This window comes from Bombyx mandarina, chromosome 15 (genome assembly GCF_030267445.1).
Source record: "Bombyx mandarina strain Sakado chromosome 15, ASM3026744v2".
In the NCBI taxonomy this organism is placed as follows: domain Eukaryota; kingdom Metazoa; phylum Arthropoda; class Insecta; order Lepidoptera; family Bombycidae; genus Bombyx; species Bombyx mandarina.
In genome coordinates, this window is record NC_143221.1 from 5,461,073 (window position 1) to 5,480,102 (window position 19,030).

Below are 19,030 nucleotides of genomic sequence, written 5' to 3' on the forward strand. Positions count from 1 at the left end.
CGAGCGCCTCCAAAGGAGGCCTAATACCTCAAGAGTAGCTGCTGCACGAATGAATCTACTACCGGATCGGAATCGCGAACCGCTGAGAGGATCCGGCGAGAAACTCAGCGGGCTGATGTTTAGGTTAGGTTAGTACCGTACTTACTCGTCGAACTCGGCAAAGAGTACGGATATCAGGGTCCCTCTCTACTAGTGTTAGAGCTAAAGACTGGATCCGTAAGGACATGTCTAGGGCATCAACGGTGACTGGCTCCTGCGTGATAAGAATTCAAGTAGTAGTCAGCGGTAGCAGCGTTAAGGCGATTATCATCACGCATAGTTTATCGAAGTACCGTCCCGACGCCGACTTCTTGTGTTTCCGGATTACTCTACTATACTCAACCTATGTTGGCCGAAGAGGGTGATCAGGCCGCAAGTATTATCTATTGATCCGCTTTATATATATACTCAAGAAACGTATCCCTTCATCGATCGGACTGAATTTCTGATATATTATGTAGTCAAAACGTACGCAATATCCAATATAGTCTGTGACGTAAACGTAATGTTTAGATGGCAATCAGGCTTCTATTGAATAAACTTGTTTACAATGCCGTCATAATTTTTCTACTACCTACGGGTACTCGTGAATGATATTGTTCGTTTTCTGTCATAATCTCATATATAATACACTCAATATTTTATGTAGCTAACAGTACCTGTGTGAAAAACTGGCCCACACTATCACTACATACCTACATACGTAGTAACATGTATTAAGTGTATAATCTATGGTAGTAACTAATCTATTATATAATATCTGTGCTCAGTATTTTGTAATAATTAACGGTTATTTATGCAATATCATAATATTAATTAAAATTAATCATGGCTTCTACTCCAGTGAAGTTTAAAATGGAATCAGGAATACAGTTGCTGTCACGATTAAGAATGAATAAAGAAATTCGAAATTATTACCCAACGTTATTTGAATCTGGTATTAAAAATGAAGATTTAATTGAAATGTCTAGCGATGGAAAACGAGCTTCATTTTTAATAATTGACATTATTTGTGAAGCTTTAGTTCCAAGTGAGCTCGACGGCCCTGAAATAGGAGTGGTACTATTGGCAACCGATGGATCTATTAGTCTTGAAAAAATATTAAAAGTTTTGACGCAAAAGTTACTATTAAAAATTTCTCAGTATAATAGCAATGGAAACTTAGATACAACTCTGTTAGATACCTTATTACTTAAAAGTTTAAAGAACTTTCATTTGTTGGAAGTTTATGATGCAACTCAATTTTATTGTACTCTTTACAACTTTGAAAATGTGGTTTCGGCATATCCAAACATAAGTTTAATACTTATTGAAAATTTAGTAGCATTTTATTGGTCAGAGCAAGGTTTTAAAATAATAAAAATGGATCTTTATCAAAAAAAAATACTGAAAATAGTTCAAACTATAATTAAAGAATACAAAATTCCTGTTCTATACTATAAACCGCAATATTTTCATTCAAGCAAAGAATCTGAAGACACAAAGATACAAACAATTAACTATAAAATTGAAGTTTCAAGTAATTTGAACGATACTGACATTTTTAATGTTTCCATATTCACTGGATCTGTGCAAGAAATGAAATATTTCAAAATAATAAATGATCAATTAACTTGGTTGAGAGGGGATAGTTGAAATAATAAACTCATATTATATAAGCATGGTCAGTAGTGAAGAATTACTTGATCACAGCTATAAATTTTGTCAATTTAATAATAATTTGGTTATCACTATGTAATAATGTTGATAGTTTTATTGATATTTTTTATGTTATTAAGATATTCTTTAAGAAAATTGTATAGTAAAAAATTTAAAACGATATAATAAGATTATTCAATCTATTGAAAGAAATTCAATCACTTTAATACATTTTCATTAGTCTTCATCTACCTACTGTTTGTGTGGTACAGTTTTCCAATAGAACTTTATTTCTTTAAGTAAAAAAAGGAAAAAAATGCTACTTTATTTATTTAAGCATTTCTTTATATATAAACAATCATAAAAAGGAGTAAAATGTAACAATTTCAATTATTATATAAAACGATGGGCACTTTGTTTACAATTAGAGCAATGTTAGTAAAAGTAGTTGTCGAGTTACTTACACAAGAAAAATATTATTACCACTGTAGGCGGATTATCATATGGCCTATCTGAAGACTAGTGGTCACTGTCGCCCATGGATGACAGCAATGCCATGCTGCTCAACAGCATTGCAGTGCATTACATTTATTTTTAAATATTTGGCACTTAAATGATGATTTGAAATTGATTTGTTTTTCAATAAAAAAATATAAAGAAAATGATACACAATAATTTTTAGTTTCTGGCTACTACTACCTAAGCCCATTTTTCCTGAGACTACTATGTAGATATATTATGCATCTATATTCTGTATACAAGTCAAGGTTTTAGTAAATACAAACATTTAGAATTAATATTATATACAAATTTTTCCATTAAAATTCTGAGAGTAGTGTTTTACATGAAGTTATGGCTTTGTCTTGTAAATATTATTTCCTGTAAGGTAGTAAACACTGAGTGGCTGTAGGTATATACCTATCATCTGCCTAATATAGTAGACCACATTATGTGTAGATAAAAGGATATCTTTTTAACTAAATCTGTCACCAGATACTACTGTTTAGCCTATCTCTATTAAAAAACAATTCTAGTTGGAGGGCAGAATGGAAAAATGCTTACAGTTGAAAATTCAATCAATCTGACATTGGAATCTTTTGTGACGTTTATCAGTTCCAGTAACCTCTTAAGATGTAGAGGTCTAAGTTTACAGCCTAACTACTGTAAACAAAATGATAAGAATAGGGATTCATACCTTAATTTACTGCTTATCTGCTTTCTTACTGCTTATCGTCTCATACAATCCACATAAAATAATTAAAGATTTATTTAGTTCATATATAAGTAAATACTAGGTGAGATCAAAGTAAATAGAGATTTAAATTTATTAATTGTTAATAATAGACACTGCTACTACTTAAATTAGGAAGTCACATCATTAAGTAAATGATATACATAAAGACAACAAGTCCATGACTGAAATAATTAAGGTTTTCCCATTTACTCATTGTGTGTAAATATGAAAACCCTGACTCTTGTACTGAAAATGATGCCTCAAACATGACTCCTAAATATGCTAAATGCATTATCGTTATCAATGTAAAGATGGAATTCACAACCAATGCAAGTAAACTATTTTTCTTATATTTGTGAGTACATTGCTTCAAACATGGATTAGCTAAGCAACATACTTCAAGTGCTAATGCAATTTTGCTTCTCAAGTTATATTCAACATATGAAAATGTTCCAATGCTAAGAAGCACTGCAGACAGCTGGAAATTGAGGCCATGAAGTAATGATGACACTGCATAAGTTATGAGTATTGCTGTAAATTGACCATAGGGCTGAAATGTCTTGAAGACATACATTTTCAACCATTGGTGCATTGGAATGTTCCAATAAACAACAACTTGAACAAGTGATCTGGGTATTTCAATGTAAGAAGGTCTAGTAACTTTAAGCTCACAATGGCAGTCATTAGTAAGCCCAAATCCAGCACTAACCATGGAAAGAACTGACATACTTGATACAAAATAATGGGACATTCTAAATGCTTGTGCGTCTCTATATGCTATCAACCATTTCGGCATATCATCATCAATATACCAAGGTATCAGACAGTTTGATAATACCAAGAATGAGATTGACAAGATTAAATTTATGAAAATAATACTGAACCATCTCTTGCACAAGAATCTGACTTCCAAACTCTTGTTGTAGCTTTGAAAGGACATCCAAGGGCCAAGAATGCAATTTGCAGGGCAAAAAATATAACCTCCATATTCAACTGGGTTGAGGATGTTATTGTATATATTTCTATCCAGTTCTATTGCAACAGAAATAATCTTCATTGCAGCAATCATCTGAATGCCTCTGATCTGTTGCCACATTTTTGGATTCAAAACATATATTTCGCATAATAGAAGAAATGTGATTATTGTAAATGACACAAACAGTGACCGCCTTTTACTTTTAGTCCACGATAGCACTGTGATCATTGTATAAGATCCAGTAGTTAGCCCTATTGTCCAAAAAATAGCTGACCCAATGTTGTTGTACAGTAGGTAAACTCCCGTAATAAGAGATAAACTGTGTCTGACATTATGAGGTAATGGTAAAAACTGAATGGTAAAACGAAGTAACAAATTAGAAAATAAAATATCTTTAGCAAATTTTAGTCCTTCGTACACAGTTGGTTCTGTACACATAGATAGGTAGGTCCAAGTATTTTCGGCGTAAACATCTTCTGCATCCATCTTGTCAAATTTTTTCAGAACACAAAGTTTTCCAGTATTTTTGAATTTTCTTTAAGTTTTCATGAAACATTTCATGTAGTGAAGAACGGAACCGGCATAACATATGTCTTAGGTTATTAATTGCATAGTTTCATTTCCATATAAAATGTCATCACACAAGGATTGAAAATTAATAAATAGTACTGATACGTTGTGGCTTAGTTCTTTTAAGTCAGATCACTTAGTTAGTGTCCTTAGTGAGTTAGTGAAGGATAAATCGGATTTTATTCGAATAATCAGTGGGGTGAAATGGGTGAAACATTCATAAAAAAACGAGATTATTTAACGAGACATCTGACTTTAAAGATGCTGTCAATTTTGAAACATTGTGGCCATAATGAGTAGGTACCGGTTAAAGGGGGTGATTAGGGACAAAATCCAACTTGAACAATTTTAAGGTATTTGTTACTCTTAACAAATTATTGAACAATTGAACACTCTGAACAAATATTAATATATTTTATTATGTATCACTTAGATATTTTGTTCACCTTGAGGTTTCATTGTTTTTGTTACATGACTGTGCAATACCGACTTACTTATGTTTTTTTTTTTTTTTTTTTTTTTCCTACCTAAGCTGAGAGCCTTGAGAGGCTATGTCAGCGTAACCCTAACTTTTGTAGGTGAGCTCACGGGGCTCAAACCTGATGACGTTGCTAACACGAACCCTAGCAAGAGTCGTGCTTCGCAGAATCTACCACCGGATCGGAAACGCGACCCACTGAGAAGATCCGGCGAGAAACTCAGTGGGCTGTGTCTGAGAGTTAATTTACTCGTCGAGCCCTTCGTCGCAAGCGACGGGTTCGACGAGAACGGTGACCGGTGCTTGAATTACCTAAAAGCACCGTTAGTGGATCGGGCGGATCCGAGATGACGTGTTTTGGGCGACGTCGACTGCTTTCCATTCTGTCCGCAGGATCGGGAATGTAGTTACCGGCGGCCACGATGAGAGGGTTCTCGTGTCGTGCCGCTTTATCGAAGTGGCGCATTGACGCCGACTGCATATACTTACTGGTGGACTCTAAGTCCAGGTCGTCATGGAGGTCGACGTTCCTGACGAACCACGGGGCTCCGACGGCTATCCTGCAAAAACGGGATTGAATAATTTGGAATGACTTTAAGTGAGTGCGGGCCGCGTGAGCGAACACTACACTTGCATAGGTCATGACGGGGCGTATGCAAGTTTTGTAGAGTGTCACCTTATTTCTAAGGGACATTTTACTTCGCCTACATATCATCGGGTAGAGACGTCCTAGAATGAAGGCGGCACGATCGCGTACCGTCTTGATGTGGGGGCGGAATGTCATCCTACTGTCGAGGGTGACGCCTAAATATTTGACCTTCGGGGCCCACGGTATGGGCTGGTCGAACATCGTGATTGGGCGAACGGCGGGGGCGGGGGTATTGACGCGCCTAGTCGGGACTTACTTATGTTAAATTGCTTAGCTATTTCAACTAAAGACTTATTCGGAATTTCATAGGCTTCTATTGCTGTTTTTAATATTAAGGGATCATATCTCTCATAAGGCTTTGCACTCTTTGGTACGTACACGCGAGGCATATCTAAAAATAGAAAACAATACGTAACTGATAATATAAATATTTGCCAAATAAAAAAAAAAAAAAACCTGTACCTATTTATATTTAGGTCGCTCCCATTTAACTTATTGTCATCCCAATTGACCTCTTTTTCGTTGTTATTTGTACCTTAGACGTCCCAATTATCCCCAAAAACAACAGATTTTTACATGTATTTTTATATTATCAAAAAACATTAAAACCAATAACAACTGAGACTTACTTTTAATATATATGATGGTCAAACACTAAATAATGTTTATAAATCACAGTTGTCTTTTAATATTATCAAATAAATTAAAAAGAGCAAAGTTTCTAGCACTAAAATAATTACACAAGAAGTTAATTTGAAATGCGATTTTTTATAAGTTAGCAGCTATTATCATGCGCACGGAATACTTATTTATCTATTCCGTGATCATGCATATTCAGAGTCGTTTTGTGAACTTTCAACATTCTACTATTACACTACAAAAAATGGAAGATTTTGCAAAGATTAAAAAACTAACATTGAGCGTCGAAAGATTTTCCTAATTTTTTTCCCATTCACCTCTTAATCCCTAATTACCCCGTTTTACGGTACCTATGTAATAAGCTCACTAGTTGGCAAAAATTAGTTTCAATTCCTTAAAAAATAGTAGTGATGGTAGAAGTTGAAACTATTTTGGAAACAAAAAACCATTTGTTACTGTTGAAATAATACTCCGGAATAAAAAATGTAACGGTTTAATGCAAACAGTAACAAGATGAAACACGCTAGGAAAAGGAAGGACGGTGGCGTCACACGTGAGCAAAAATGTGAACCATTTTTGACATTACAGATAATATAAATTATGTTTACAATTCTCCAACAGTTACAATTATAAACCGTAATTGCTAAGAATATTTCCTATTATAAAAATCGTATCTAGAATTACTCCAAATGCTAGAATTTCCTTTAGAAAAATAAACAGTTTCAAAGAACCCACACAAGGATCCACTAACATTGTCATTAGACGCCTGGAGCTCTAGCATTAGAACCAGGCGTGGGGGTCCTGGTAACTGTGCTCGTCAATCTCACCAAATAATTCGACGTGAAACATAGCCCATAACATCAGGCCTCGAGCATCGTAGCCACGACGCGCGGCAGCGAGAGGTCCTCTCCTATGACCGCGACGAGGGCGGCGCGTCGCTCGTCTAATCCAGAGCAACGCGCCAATGTGGGTTCCGCTGTGTCATCCTCGTCGCGGTTTGCGCAATGGTGGCACTGCGCCGTCGGTTCCCTTCCGGCTATCTTGAAAAGGTACCGGCCAAAACAACCATGGCCGGTCAACATTTGTGTCAGCCGGAAGGTGAGGCATCCGCGGTCGCGGCCCACCCAGTCCGCGAGATCGAATCCATAGACATCTACAGTGTAAATGCGCCACACACCTTGAGATATAAGTTCTAAGATCTCAGTATAGTTACATCGGCTGCCCCACCCTTCAAACCGAAACGCATTATTGCTTCACAGCAGAAATAGGCTAGGCGGGGCGGTGGTACCTACCCGTGCGGACTCACAAGAGGTCCTACCACCAGTAAATCCAGTTCGAGGCCGAGGTACCGAAGACCGGTCACCCCGACCCCGACGCGGACGCCTCCGATCATGAGGTGGGCACCCACAGACGGCGCTCGTCCCGGCCCGTGAAACAACAGGGCCTGGGTTTTGTCGAGCGCCACCTCGAGCCCCAACCGTCGGATCCTAGTGACGACGTGACCCGTTAACCTAACCTACCCGTCCGGGCGTATCTTTTTTCTTTTTTTTGCCCTTGTAGGCAGGCGAGCATACGGCCCACCTGATGGTGAGTGGTTACCGTCGCCCATGGACTTCAGCAATGCCAGGAGCAGAGCCAAGCCGCTGCCTACCAAATGCTACCTAGCTGGAATGGCTTCTTCGGCAACCAGCGAATAGAAAGGAAAAAAAAAAACTAGAACCGCGATGCCAAAGAGTAGCATCATAAGAGTGACCGGTTGGTGGTGTATCGCGTCCCGACCTGGCAGGGTGGTTCTGACCCAAAACACTGTAACTAGACTCGCGACACCCCCTAAGAACGCCCCGCCGACAGAGCGTTCGACATGAAACGAAGGGTCTGGGATGGCGGGGGCGGCGGACATATTTCTTCTCTTCTCTTCTCTTCTTCAACCCGTGTCCACCCAATGATGAGTGTAGGTCTCTTCGAATGGACCCCATTTTCTTCGGTCTCTTGCCTTTCTCATCCAGTCTCTACCAACCATTTTGACCAGGTCATCGGTCCACCTCATTGGCTGTCTGTCCACGTTACGACTTCCAGTACGAGGTCTCCACTCTAGTACTTTTGTGCTCCACCGATTGTCAGTGCGACGGCGTATGTGGCCGGCCCACTTCCATTTTTTCCGAGCAATCACTTCTGCTATATCAGTTATATCAGTTCTTCTGTGGATTTCGGTATTGCGCATTCTATCCCGTAGAGAATTGCCTAACATCGCCCGTTCCATGGCTCCTTGCGTGACTTGCATTTTGGTCGTAACAAAAGTCCCAACAACAAAAAACTGCTAATCCTGATTATCCAAGTAAGGATAACCAGTCTTACTAAAATATTACATGTTATCGGTCCTTGATAAGTATACCGAATTTCGAGCTATTTCGCTGTTTAGAAGGGGGTCAAAATCATGTTCAAAGTTTTCGTTTCATACATACATACTTACACAGATACAAAGATACGCATGAAATTAATGGAAGCGTGTTAAAAATTATATAAAGATCTGTTGGAGTTTGTATATAAATGTAATGGCAGGCAACACTTGACACTTGATTAGATTTCGAATATTAGAATTCTTTAAATGTTTAAAAAATAGATCATTGTATTCTCGTAAGAAAATGTCAGAACTTCTCATCTAGACACAGCAAGAGAAACATGTAATAGTTCTATAAAAATATATATAATAATTGTATAATGGTGTAAAAGTGTTCAAGCTATCTGCAATATAATTATAATGAAGCAGTTGTGTTTTTAAATAGCCCCTCATCACCTACAGAACCCAATCCCCTCAAATTTAACCATCCTACAAGATCTTCTTTCTTTCATATACAACAGATCTGGTTTCAACTTTCATCACAAAGATTTGGCTGTTTGGACTAATTTCCTTTCGCTTGTCCAAGGAACGAATCAAAAGTAAAATTTTATTGTTACAAAAAAGACAAATCTTGAGAGGAAAGCTAAATGAGTGTGGTATTTCTAAGAATCCAAGTCGCAATATAAATATGTGCAATTAAATAAATGATTAAAATCGATTTCAACAAAACCCAGTGCCGTTGTACAAATTCAAGTAAGATATGAAAGGAAGAAAAGTGCTGTGTATTTCCGCCCGCCATAGTAGGTCGCTTTAACCACCTCTAATTTAATAGTTACATGTAATATAATCCTGTGAGGAAATAAAATGGCAAGTCCATCTCCTCAAAGTAGTCCAATGCCACCGCCACAGGCGCCAAGCCCAATGGGACCTCCAACCCAAAGCCCGGCGCCGCCGCATTCGCCGCATAGTCCATACAACCAACACGTAAACGGACCACCGTCTTCACATCCATCGAGTGGTGGGCCGCCATCAATTTCTAACCATATGCCTCCTTCCGGAGCTATAGCAGCCAATGCTAATGGTCCACCGGGTGTTTCCCAACAACACCCAGGATTACCTAGTGGACATCAAATGCCACCGCATATGGTAGGACCACACATGTCAGGACCTCCAAGTCACCAGCCCCATCCACCAGGCCCCAACGGGCATCCAAATATGCCAGGAGGGCCACAGCATTCCAATATAGCAGCCCAAGGACCACCTCATGGATATTTACAACATCAAATGGGGCACATGCCACCTGGCCAGGTACAATTTTATCAACCTATATACTTAAAAACACATATAAAAATATTTTTCAGAGTAATACATTTTAATTTAATTAATGACTGAAAAGTGAATTTATTATTATGAAATTCAAAGAAATCTCATTACAGTATTAAAATATTAAAAATACAATGATCATGCATGAATGTAGTAAGTTTATGATTGCTGCAATTTATGTTTTGGTTAAAAAGGCTCGATGTACAAATTAGTTACAAGAAAAGATAATTAGGCATAGTAATAATATGATAAAGTCTGAATTAACAGATACAATACTGTTAAATAATGGTTCATATAAACTTTCAGTTAAATGTAATGTTTCTTCCAATATTGTAGAATATATATCAGTTAATATCTTAACATTATTTCTATGAGGATATACTGAATTTTCATAGTTTAAATATACTGTGAATACTGCTGGTATATTGAGTTCCTTTTTAACCCAGTCTGCAGAGTTACCTGAGAAGTTATCTGCAAAAAAGTACAAAAATAACTTAAATCTTCATAATTACATATAATAATAGTAATTGCCTGCCTTTGTGGTTATTATTATTCTTATGTGTATTATTTCCATTTTAATACTTGCAATATTCTGAATATTTAACAATTTTGTGATCTCATTTTTATCATTATCATCTCATCTTTTATTTGACATTTAATTATAGATTAATTTTATTATATTGAATAACTTTGAATGGTTCATTATGTAGTTGGTAGGTTTAAAAATAAATATCGTCTTTTTCTGAGATAGCTGTTTTTCAAAAATTCAGCTAGATAATATTTGCTTGTTTATGATGAAAAGATAATTCTATTTAGTGCCAGATAAGCCATGTAACTGGAAACAACAAATTTTATCCTGCTATTTACAGCAATTTACCCTGTCCCTGTACTCAAGACTATTAATAAATAAAAACCAATAGCTATTCACATACTTAGCCTTGACATACTACATTTTATAAATGCATTAATGGTATGACTATATGTGTTTTATTATCATATGGGTGTTTCTCTGTGAACTGGGAAACTCATTCAAAGAAAGCAGTTTAGGCATTTTTTTGCTTAAATATATTATAAACCATATTCTGGAATTAAATATCCATCTATTTATTAATATATCACAGGTGAACCAATAATATTTTCAGTAATTTAGAAAATATTCCTTCCAGACCTTAGAACTCATATTATCGCATTTACATTGTAAATGTCTATGAGCTCCAGTAACCACTTAACACCAGGTGGGCTGTGAGCTCGTCCACCCATCTAAGCAATAAATAATAATAATAAATAATAAATAAATAAAAAAGGAATGTGGGTGGCATTCTCTAGAGCATTCTCAAATACTTCTGGCCAGTGCTAATAAAAAAAAAACTTTTCAAAAGTAAACATAACCTGAACTCCTCGAACAGACATAAACAGTTTGCAGTAGAAATAGAAACACATTGGTATGATGATAATGATGGGTATGAGTACATAGCTTACTAGTACTAGACATACATGAGGCAGCAGTTTTGCTAGTAAGCTGATCCAGCATGAAGTGGATGTAAACTATGCATCTCACTCATTATTATTGAGACGGTTGCTGGGCCACCTGGGATTGATTACCTAGACCAAGACGTCTTGGCCACTTATTTTCAAATGCAATATTGAAGATATCTTATTAGATGTTTATTATATTAGAAGGGTGAGAACAAAATACAAGAAACTTGTTGATTGTATAGCCCATGGCTATTGATAACACTAGCTTCTAATTTTATTAGCTGTGTAGATATTTAGTCTGAATAGTTGTTGGGTGCTAATTTAAAAAATATATTTATCTTGTTTATCTACGGTATGTATGTTGCGACCAACAAGTTTGCTGCTATGCAAAATGATTGCAGCAGTGCTCTAGTGGGTATTGAACAGTTTTAATCTTGTTTGATTGATAAACACTGGTGGTAGGACCTCTTGTGAGTCCGCACGGGTAGGTACCACCACCCCGCCTATTTCCGCTGTGAAGCAGTAATGCGTTTCGGTTTGAAGGGTGGGGTAGCCGCTGTAACTATACTGATATCTTAGAACTTATATCTCGAGGTGGGTGGCGCATTTTCGTTTGTAGATGTCTATGGGCTCCAGTAACCACTTAACACGTCCGTCCGTCTGGTGTAGTGGTAAGTGACATGGTCACTACACTAGGGGGTCGCGGGTTCGAATCCCGCCAAGGGAAGATATTTGTATGATAAATATAAATGTCTTTTCCAGGGTTATGGATGTTTATTAAATATATGTATGTGTATAATAAAAATCTTACATTTATTTCCGATATCTGGTACCTGTAACACAAGTTCTTGACGAACTTATCACGGGACCAGTTAACGTGGCGTGATTGTTAGTAAAATATTTATATTTATATTTAACACCAGGTGGGCTGAGATTGTCCATCCATCTAAGCAATAAAAAAAAACCAATTTCAAGGCCAGAAGGTTTACCGCAAACCAATTTTTAAGTTTAAAAATCTTGAATTGCTATTATTTTTTATTAATTATGTTTGGTCTTTGTTTGACGTCAATCAAAATGACTTAAAATGACGCAAAACTTAAAATTTATCGTTTCATCTAATAAGACGGGTATAACGATCCTAATGATTGCTTTTTTTATTGGTTAGGTGGGTGGACGAGCTCACAGCCCACCTGGTGTTAAGTAGTTACTGGAGCTCATAGACATCTACAACGTAAATGCGCCACCCACCTAGAGATATAAGTTCTAAGATCTCAGTATAGTTACAACGGCTGCCCCACCCTTTAAACCGAAAGGCATTGCTGCTTCACGGCAGAAATAGGCAGGGTGGTGGTACCCACCCGCGCGGACTCACAAGAGGTCCTACCACCAGTAATTACGCAAATTATAATTTTGCGGCTTTGATTTTTATTACACGATGTTATTCCATCACCGTGGAAGTCAATCGTGAACATTTGTTTAGTACGTATTTCATTAGGAATATTGGTATAGTCCCCGGCACGTAACTTGGCAAGAGTCGTTAGATACGCAGAAGTCGTTTTTTAGGTCTCTTTGGTTGTCAAGCGGGACGCGGGGAAAGACGTAGCACCTGTTCGAGCGCGCGATTGGTGCGTCAGTCGACCCTCCCCTCCCGCACCGCGTCCACGTTCCGTTCGCTCCCGATTACACATGCGCACCTACTAAGTTGTAGCTACCCTTTATTTATATTGAGTTTTTGTTCCGAGTTGTTATTATTGTTTTAAATTTAGTTTTTGTTACGAGTCTTATTTTTTAAAATTTGTTGGCAATGCCAGGACCCAATACCAATGATCATATAGTCGATTCAGTCACTGAGCGTTTTATTATTTACGCCAGTGATGACAGCGACTCTTCGTTATGTCGAGGATGAGGAGCCAACTCCTTCCACCAGCTCAGGTGCTACCATAAATTTAATCCAAGGGGTAGCACTATTAGAAAATGATAGTGACGAAGGCGACACATAATTTTTAATATTCAGTATATTTTTTTAAATAAACTTCTTAACTTTTAATTGTATTTTATTTATAACACCTAATACCCTTCACGAATTCCTCTCTTTTCTTTAACTTTCTTCTAAACACACAGGCTTAAAAATAAATTATATTAAATTATATGCGGGCATTAAAAGTGACCATTTTTTGTTGTTGCAATGTGCACTATGCGCGACATTACCCCCACTACACCAAAACCTTGCCAACTTACGTGCTGCTTACTATACCCGCCTGAGATTCTAACACCGATGCATCGCACAACAGGAATGCACCTTATGTCTTATCCGTTAGGCCATGACGACTTCAAAACGTATACTCAAGGTCTTAGAAAAAACATAAATTATTTATTAACTGATCTGGTGACATTTATGAAAGGATGCGCATCATGTCACAAGTTATAAATTTTTGAGGCAATGGCTCCTTATTTTTAAGCCTTCTGACCTTTTAAATCAATTATAATAATAAAATTTATCTACACAGATTTTTTTTAAATGTAAAAAAATTCAAATCACATTATTCAATGCCCATTTGTGTTTACCAAGAAACTATCCAAATTGTATAAGATTTTTCAAAACTGCTTTATTATAATTATACTCTCTATACTTTGATAAATTGTGTTAATTTTAATTTCCATTATACCTAGTCAGGTCATAAGTATTGTCACACAGTAAAAACTTTTCTTTTAGAATGCTGGCCACAAAAAAGCTTATTGAATTCGAATTTCGAATTGTTCATGAAAATAAAAATGTATACTTTTAGAATTTTACTCATTTTGAAATATGGAGTGGACGCTTAAAGAAGACCGTGTGGCAGTTATTGCGTTGCATCGTTGCGGTTACGCGCCGATTCAAATTTTTAACATACTGAAAAATTTTAATATAACCAAAAGATTCGTTTATCGTACCATCAAACGATACAATGAAGACTAGTGTAGATGACAGGTCAAGAAGTGGTCGCCCTCGGTCTGTTAGGACTCCAGCAGTGATAAAAGCTGTGAAGGCGCGAATTCAAAGAAATCCCAAACGTAAGCAGAAACTGTTGGCCCTTCAGATGCGGTTAAGCAGAACCACGGTGAAAAGGGTGTTAAATGAAGACTTAGGGCTTCGGGCATATCGAAGAAAAACAGGACATCGTTTGAATGCTCGTCTAATGGACCTAAGACTGAAGAGATGCCGCGCTTTGTTGAAGCGGTACGCGGGAAAAAAATATCGGGAAATTCTTTTTTCGGATGAAAAAATTTTTACCGTAGAAGAGAGCTACAACAAACAAAATGATAAGGTGTACGCACACAGTAGTGAAGAAGCGAGCAACCGTATTCCGCGTGTCCAACGAGGTCATTTTCCATCCTCGCTCATGGTATGGTTGGGAGTTTCTTATTGGGGCTTAACAGAGGTACATTTTTGTGAGAAAGGTGTAAAAACGAATGCAATTGTGTATCAAAATACAGTCCTGACGAACCTTGTGGAACCTGTTTCTCATACCATGTTCAATAACAAGCACTGAGTATTCCAACAAGATTCGGCGCCAGCTCATAGAGCGAAGAGCACACAAGACTGGCTGGCGGCGCGTGAAATCGACTTCATCCGGCACGAAGACTGGCCCTCCTCCAGTCCAGATTTGAATCCGTTAGATTACAAGATATGGCAACACTTGGAGGAAAAGGCGTGCTAAAAGCCTCATCCCAATTTGGAGTCACTCAAGACATCCTTGATTAAGGCAGCCGCCGATATTGACATGGACCTCGTTCGTGCTGCGATAGACGACTGGCCGCGCAGATTGAAGGCCTGTATTCAAAATCACGGAGGTCATTTTGAATAAACTTTAATGTCATAAGAATCTATGTTTTGTTAAGTTCATTTTGGTATATGAATGGTTACATAATGAATAAACTTGTTTCAATTATTTTACATTAAACATGTGACAGAATTTATGACCTGACTATGTATTATGATTTAATTATGATTGATGAGACATGCTTAAAGATAAGGATAGAGGTCAGGAGAATGACAAAAGTTCCAAAGGGTCGAAATAAATTCGAAGTGAGGGGCAACTATATGTTCAACTCCTAAAATGTAAAATAAGTATCTACAGAAAGTGCACATACCTACTGTGGTATCCTAGACAGGCTGAATAGAAGAAATGTAGAAACACATAAACCAAAGTTCTTCACAGATCATATTGAGGGGTGAAAGGCTATTTGGTTTATGCGATATTTGTGAATCTTTACAGGAGAGTCATTTAAAGTTAAAAATTTGGGAAAATACCATTAAAAAAAACTTCTACAACTATTTGAATAATGTAAACATAATTGAATTGAATTGTTGATGCTAACATCAAATAGAACAAACTTTTAATTACATCATTATTCTGCCGCCCTTCTCCCAGTCACCTGGGGTTGGTGCACCTTTAATTACAAATGTTACTTAAACCAAATAGCCTTTTACTCCTCAATATACAAAAACAAACAAAACAGTGATAAAAATGGCTTACATATTAAACTTGCAGTATTGCCATAAAAATATGACACCCCATGAATTTTATGAATCTTCTCACATACAGTATTTAATATTTCCATCTGAAAAAAAAATAACAATAACTATGACTGTTTTATTTTAATTTGTAGTGTTTATGTTTTGCTCTAAAAGATAAAATGCATGGAGGACTTGTACCATATACTGGTTTTTAAATTCTGCATGTGCTTAAGAATGTCTTCTATGACACACATACATCATTCTGTATAGTAAGCGGCACGTAAGTTGGCAAGGTTTTGGTGTAATGGGGGTAATGTCGCGCATAGTGTACATTGCAACAAAAAAATGGTCACTCTTATTGCCGCATTATAATTTAATTTAATTTTATTAAATTTTTTATTTGCCATAATTTATTTTTAAGCCTGTGTGTTTAGAAGAAAGTTAAAGAAAAGAGAGGAATTGGTGAAGTGTATTAGGTGTTATAAATAAAATATAATTAAAAGTTAAGAAGTTTATTTAAAAAAATATACTTAATATTAAAAATTATGTGTCGCCTTCGTCACTATCATTTTCTAATAGTGCTACCCCTTGGATTAAATTTATGGTAGCACCTGAGCTGGTAGAAGGAGTTGGCTCCTCATCATCGATATAACGAAGAGTCGCTGTCGTCACTGGCGTAAATAATAAAACGCTCAGTGACTGAATCGACTATATGGTCATTGGTATTGGGTCCTGGCATTGCAAACAAACTTAAAACAATAACACTCTTAACAAAAACTAAATTTAAAACAATAATAACAACTTATAACAAAAACTCAATATAAACAAAGGGTTCCTGCAACTTTAGTAGGCGCATGTGTAACCGGGAGCGAACGGAACATGGACGCGGTGCGGGAGGGGAGGGTCGACTGACTCACCAATCGTGCGCTGGGAACGGTGCTGCGTCTTTCCCCGCGTCCCGCTTGACAACCAAAGAGACCTAAAAAACGACTTCTGCGCATCTAGCGACTCTTGCCAAGTTACGTGCCGGGGACTATAATTAAAATATAACCCATAGTTTTTATAAATTTGAGTAATTATGGTAGTTTAGGTCTGATTCGTAGTAGTTTTTTTTGTTTTGTCTTATTACCTTTTTGTAAATTTCAATTATTTTTGTTCACTAACTACTCATGTAGTTGGGAGAAACTTGTTTGGTTTTTGCTTACCTAACATTAATATTATATTATATATATATATATGGATGTAATGTTAGTATCTCAAATAAATAAATAATAGGGTACATTATGCCCTATATTCCTCCTATATGCCCTATTCTGCAGTAATTTATTCTGGTTTGAAGCGTGAGATTGCCATTGTATAATATAATTGAGACCTCACCTTAATGTTTCAAGAGTGGCGGAATTCATTTTCCTTTGATTAGGAAGTTAATATGTAATAAAATATTGTGGAATTTCTCACCAAAATTGCATCGTTGTTTGAAAATTGGCCCTTGTCACTGTATGGTATACTAATAATTTGGTGAAAACTCCGTAAATTTATGAAAGTAATCAGATTTTGAGAAATTTGTCTTAAATAAATGGACAAAGCCTTTGTTTCTTCTTCTGTGAATCCTTTAGCACCTTGATAAACATGGTTGCATTCTTTATTATCTAAAAATTAAGAAAATATTAACGGTGCTGATGCTATTAAAATGATTTTCTTGTGATAGCAAGAGCATATTCCTGTTCTTAGTTTTTATAATTTTAATACAAAATTATATAGTTAATATGGAGTTTTATAACTGAAAATTTGAGGATACATCTTAATTATTATGATCTGTCTTAATGTGTCATTGCGTGATTATTTGCCAAACTTTCATTAAAATTAATCATAAAGTCTCATTATTTGAATTATAATAACAAATATATAAAAGAAAACTATTTAAGTATCCATTCATAATAACTAGGCTAGAATCATCTAGGTATGACGGGTCTGATTCTCTACATCAAATTATTAATAGACATATTAAATTTTACAACCTATTCTGATACTTGTTTTCATGAAAAAAGTATGATGGTGAAACAGGAAACATATTGCGAAAGTATAGAGAATATCATCATTTAAATAACTTTGGTATATTACTATAATTATTATATTTACGAGTTTCTACTGAATTTAGTAACCAATTTCTGTCAACATTAACTCCGGTGGCAATTTTCTTTTTCTTGCAGAACTTATTAGGTATGGTCTGCCTATTTTTAGACCACAGAATATTCTGTAATCAAGTATGTTATTATCAGATTGATGATATTATGTAAATGGTATTTGAAATTTGACTTAAATCCAAGTACATGGTACCTTTTGCAAATTATATCGTAAACCATCAGGATTTAAAACTGGTAGAAAATACATGTCTAACTCGTCCAACAGAGTACTGAAAATCATTTTATTGCCTATAATTCCCCTGATTAGATTCAGTATGATAACTGCAGAATTCGAATCTCTTGCATCTTCACCACCAAGAAAAAAAGCAGCACATTTCTTTTTGCCCTTGGATATCTTAAAGACAATAACATTATTCTTTTCATATGTTTTGCCAATAGGTATTGCCTCGACAATGCTATTCTGTTCAGTAGAAAGGTGCTTCATCATTTTTTGTATTTCTATCCATGTATATTTTGTAAAATTATTTATTTGTAGTAAATCCTTTAACCTATAATAATACAAAAAACAAAATCTTGAACCTACAAATGGCACATCGCAATGTAATTCTAATATAATAAATTGCATACTCTGATTTTGTTTCCTTTAATGTATATTCAATGTATAATTTATCGAGTTTTTTTTCAAAGAAATTTACTTTTTTATCAATGACAATAACATTCATTGGAATAGTTGCTTCACTGGTAACGCTATTGAGAAAAATTATGTTGCCCTCTTTCATGTGCATTGAGTATAATAAAGCTCTTTCTATGTCATTAAAGGCTGTCACCTCATATAAATTGTAGTTATGAATTCCGAAAACTAGTAATTTAAAGGATAACATTAAAAAAAGGATTTTGACAACATTCATTTTATGAAGTTTCAAATCAATCTTGCTGACCATGATCCGTCTTGAAATTAGTTTAGTATCTTTTTAATGTGTGTAAAATAAGTCTTGTTGATCTATTTGCAAAAATTTAAGTATCAATTA

The 19,030-nt window shown here is 36.0% G+C and overlaps 4 protein-coding genes across 4 annotated transcripts in view; 2 read left to right on the top strand and 2 right to left on the bottom strand.

Annotated features, from left to right (window-relative positions):
* Positions 1–773: 773 nt before the first annotated feature.
* Positions 774–2,359, top strand: LOC149501430 (DNA repair protein XRCC2). Its single transcript, XM_089733036.1, has one exon. It carries the CDS (start codon positions 868–870, stop codon positions 1,672–1,674), a length of 807 nt encoding a protein of 268 aa, XP_089589162.1. The 5' UTR covers positions 774–867; the 3' UTR covers positions 1,675–2,359.
* On the bottom strand, positions 1,991–4,671 carry por (Protein-serine O-palmitoleoyltransferase por). The gene has a single exon (XM_028177716.2). The coding sequence runs from the start codon at positions 4,371–4,373 to the stop codon at positions 3,048–3,050; it is 1,326 nt and encodes a 441-aa protein (XP_028033517.2). The 5' UTR covers positions 4,374–4,671; the 3' UTR covers positions 1,991–3,047.
* A 4,488-nt stretch (positions 4,672–9,159) lies between these two features.
* The window catches only part of LOC114245537 (brahma chromatin-remodeling complex ATPase subunit), a 28,605-nt gene continuing 18,734 nt past the window's right edge, over positions 9,160–19,030 (top strand). The window contains exon 1 of the mRNA XM_028177740.2: positions 9,160–9,869. Within this exon, the coding sequence (XP_028033541.2) occupies positions 9,426–9,869 (444 nt within the window). The 5' untranslated portion in view covers positions 9,160–9,425. The remainder of the gene's footprint in view (positions 9,870–19,030) is intronic.
* LOC149501431 (zinc carboxypeptidase-like) lies at positions 9,881–19,030 on the bottom strand. Its single transcript, XM_089733424.1, has 6 exons — positions 18,562–19,030; positions 18,178–18,500; positions 17,998–18,112; positions 17,293–17,507; positions 15,878–15,962; positions 9,881–10,355 (listed from the first exon to the last, which is right to left on the bottom strand). The coding sequence occupies exons 1-6, from the start codon at positions 18,941–18,943 to the stop codon at positions 10,093–10,095; spliced, it is 1,383 nt and encodes a 460-aa protein (XP_089589550.1). The 5' UTR covers positions 18,944–19,030; the 3' UTR covers positions 9,881–10,092.

What these genes read in the sequence shown, in the direction of transcription:
- LOC149501430 (XM_089733036.1), top strand. Translation starts at nt 868, where the DNA reads ATGGCTTCTACTCCAGTGAAGTTTAAAATGGAATCAGGAATACAGTTG.
- por (XM_028177716.2), bottom strand. Translation starts at nt 4,373, where the DNA reads ATGGATGCAGAAGATGTTTACGCCGAAAATACTTGGACCTACCTATCT.
- LOC149501431 (XM_089733424.1), bottom strand. Translation starts at nt 18,943, where the DNA reads ATGGTCAGCAAGATTGATTTGAAACTTCATAAAATGAATGTTGTCAAA. An exon ending in AGGTACCATGTACTTGGATT is followed by an intron (nt 18,113 to 18,177) that starts TAAGTCAAATTT and finishes ACTTGATTACAG; the next exon opens with AATATTCTGTGGTCTAAAAA. An exon ending in ACTAAATTCAGTAGAAACTC is followed by an intron (nt 17,508 to 17,997) that starts GTAAATATAATA and finishes CTTAATTTTTAG; the next exon opens with ATAATAAAGAATGCAACCAT.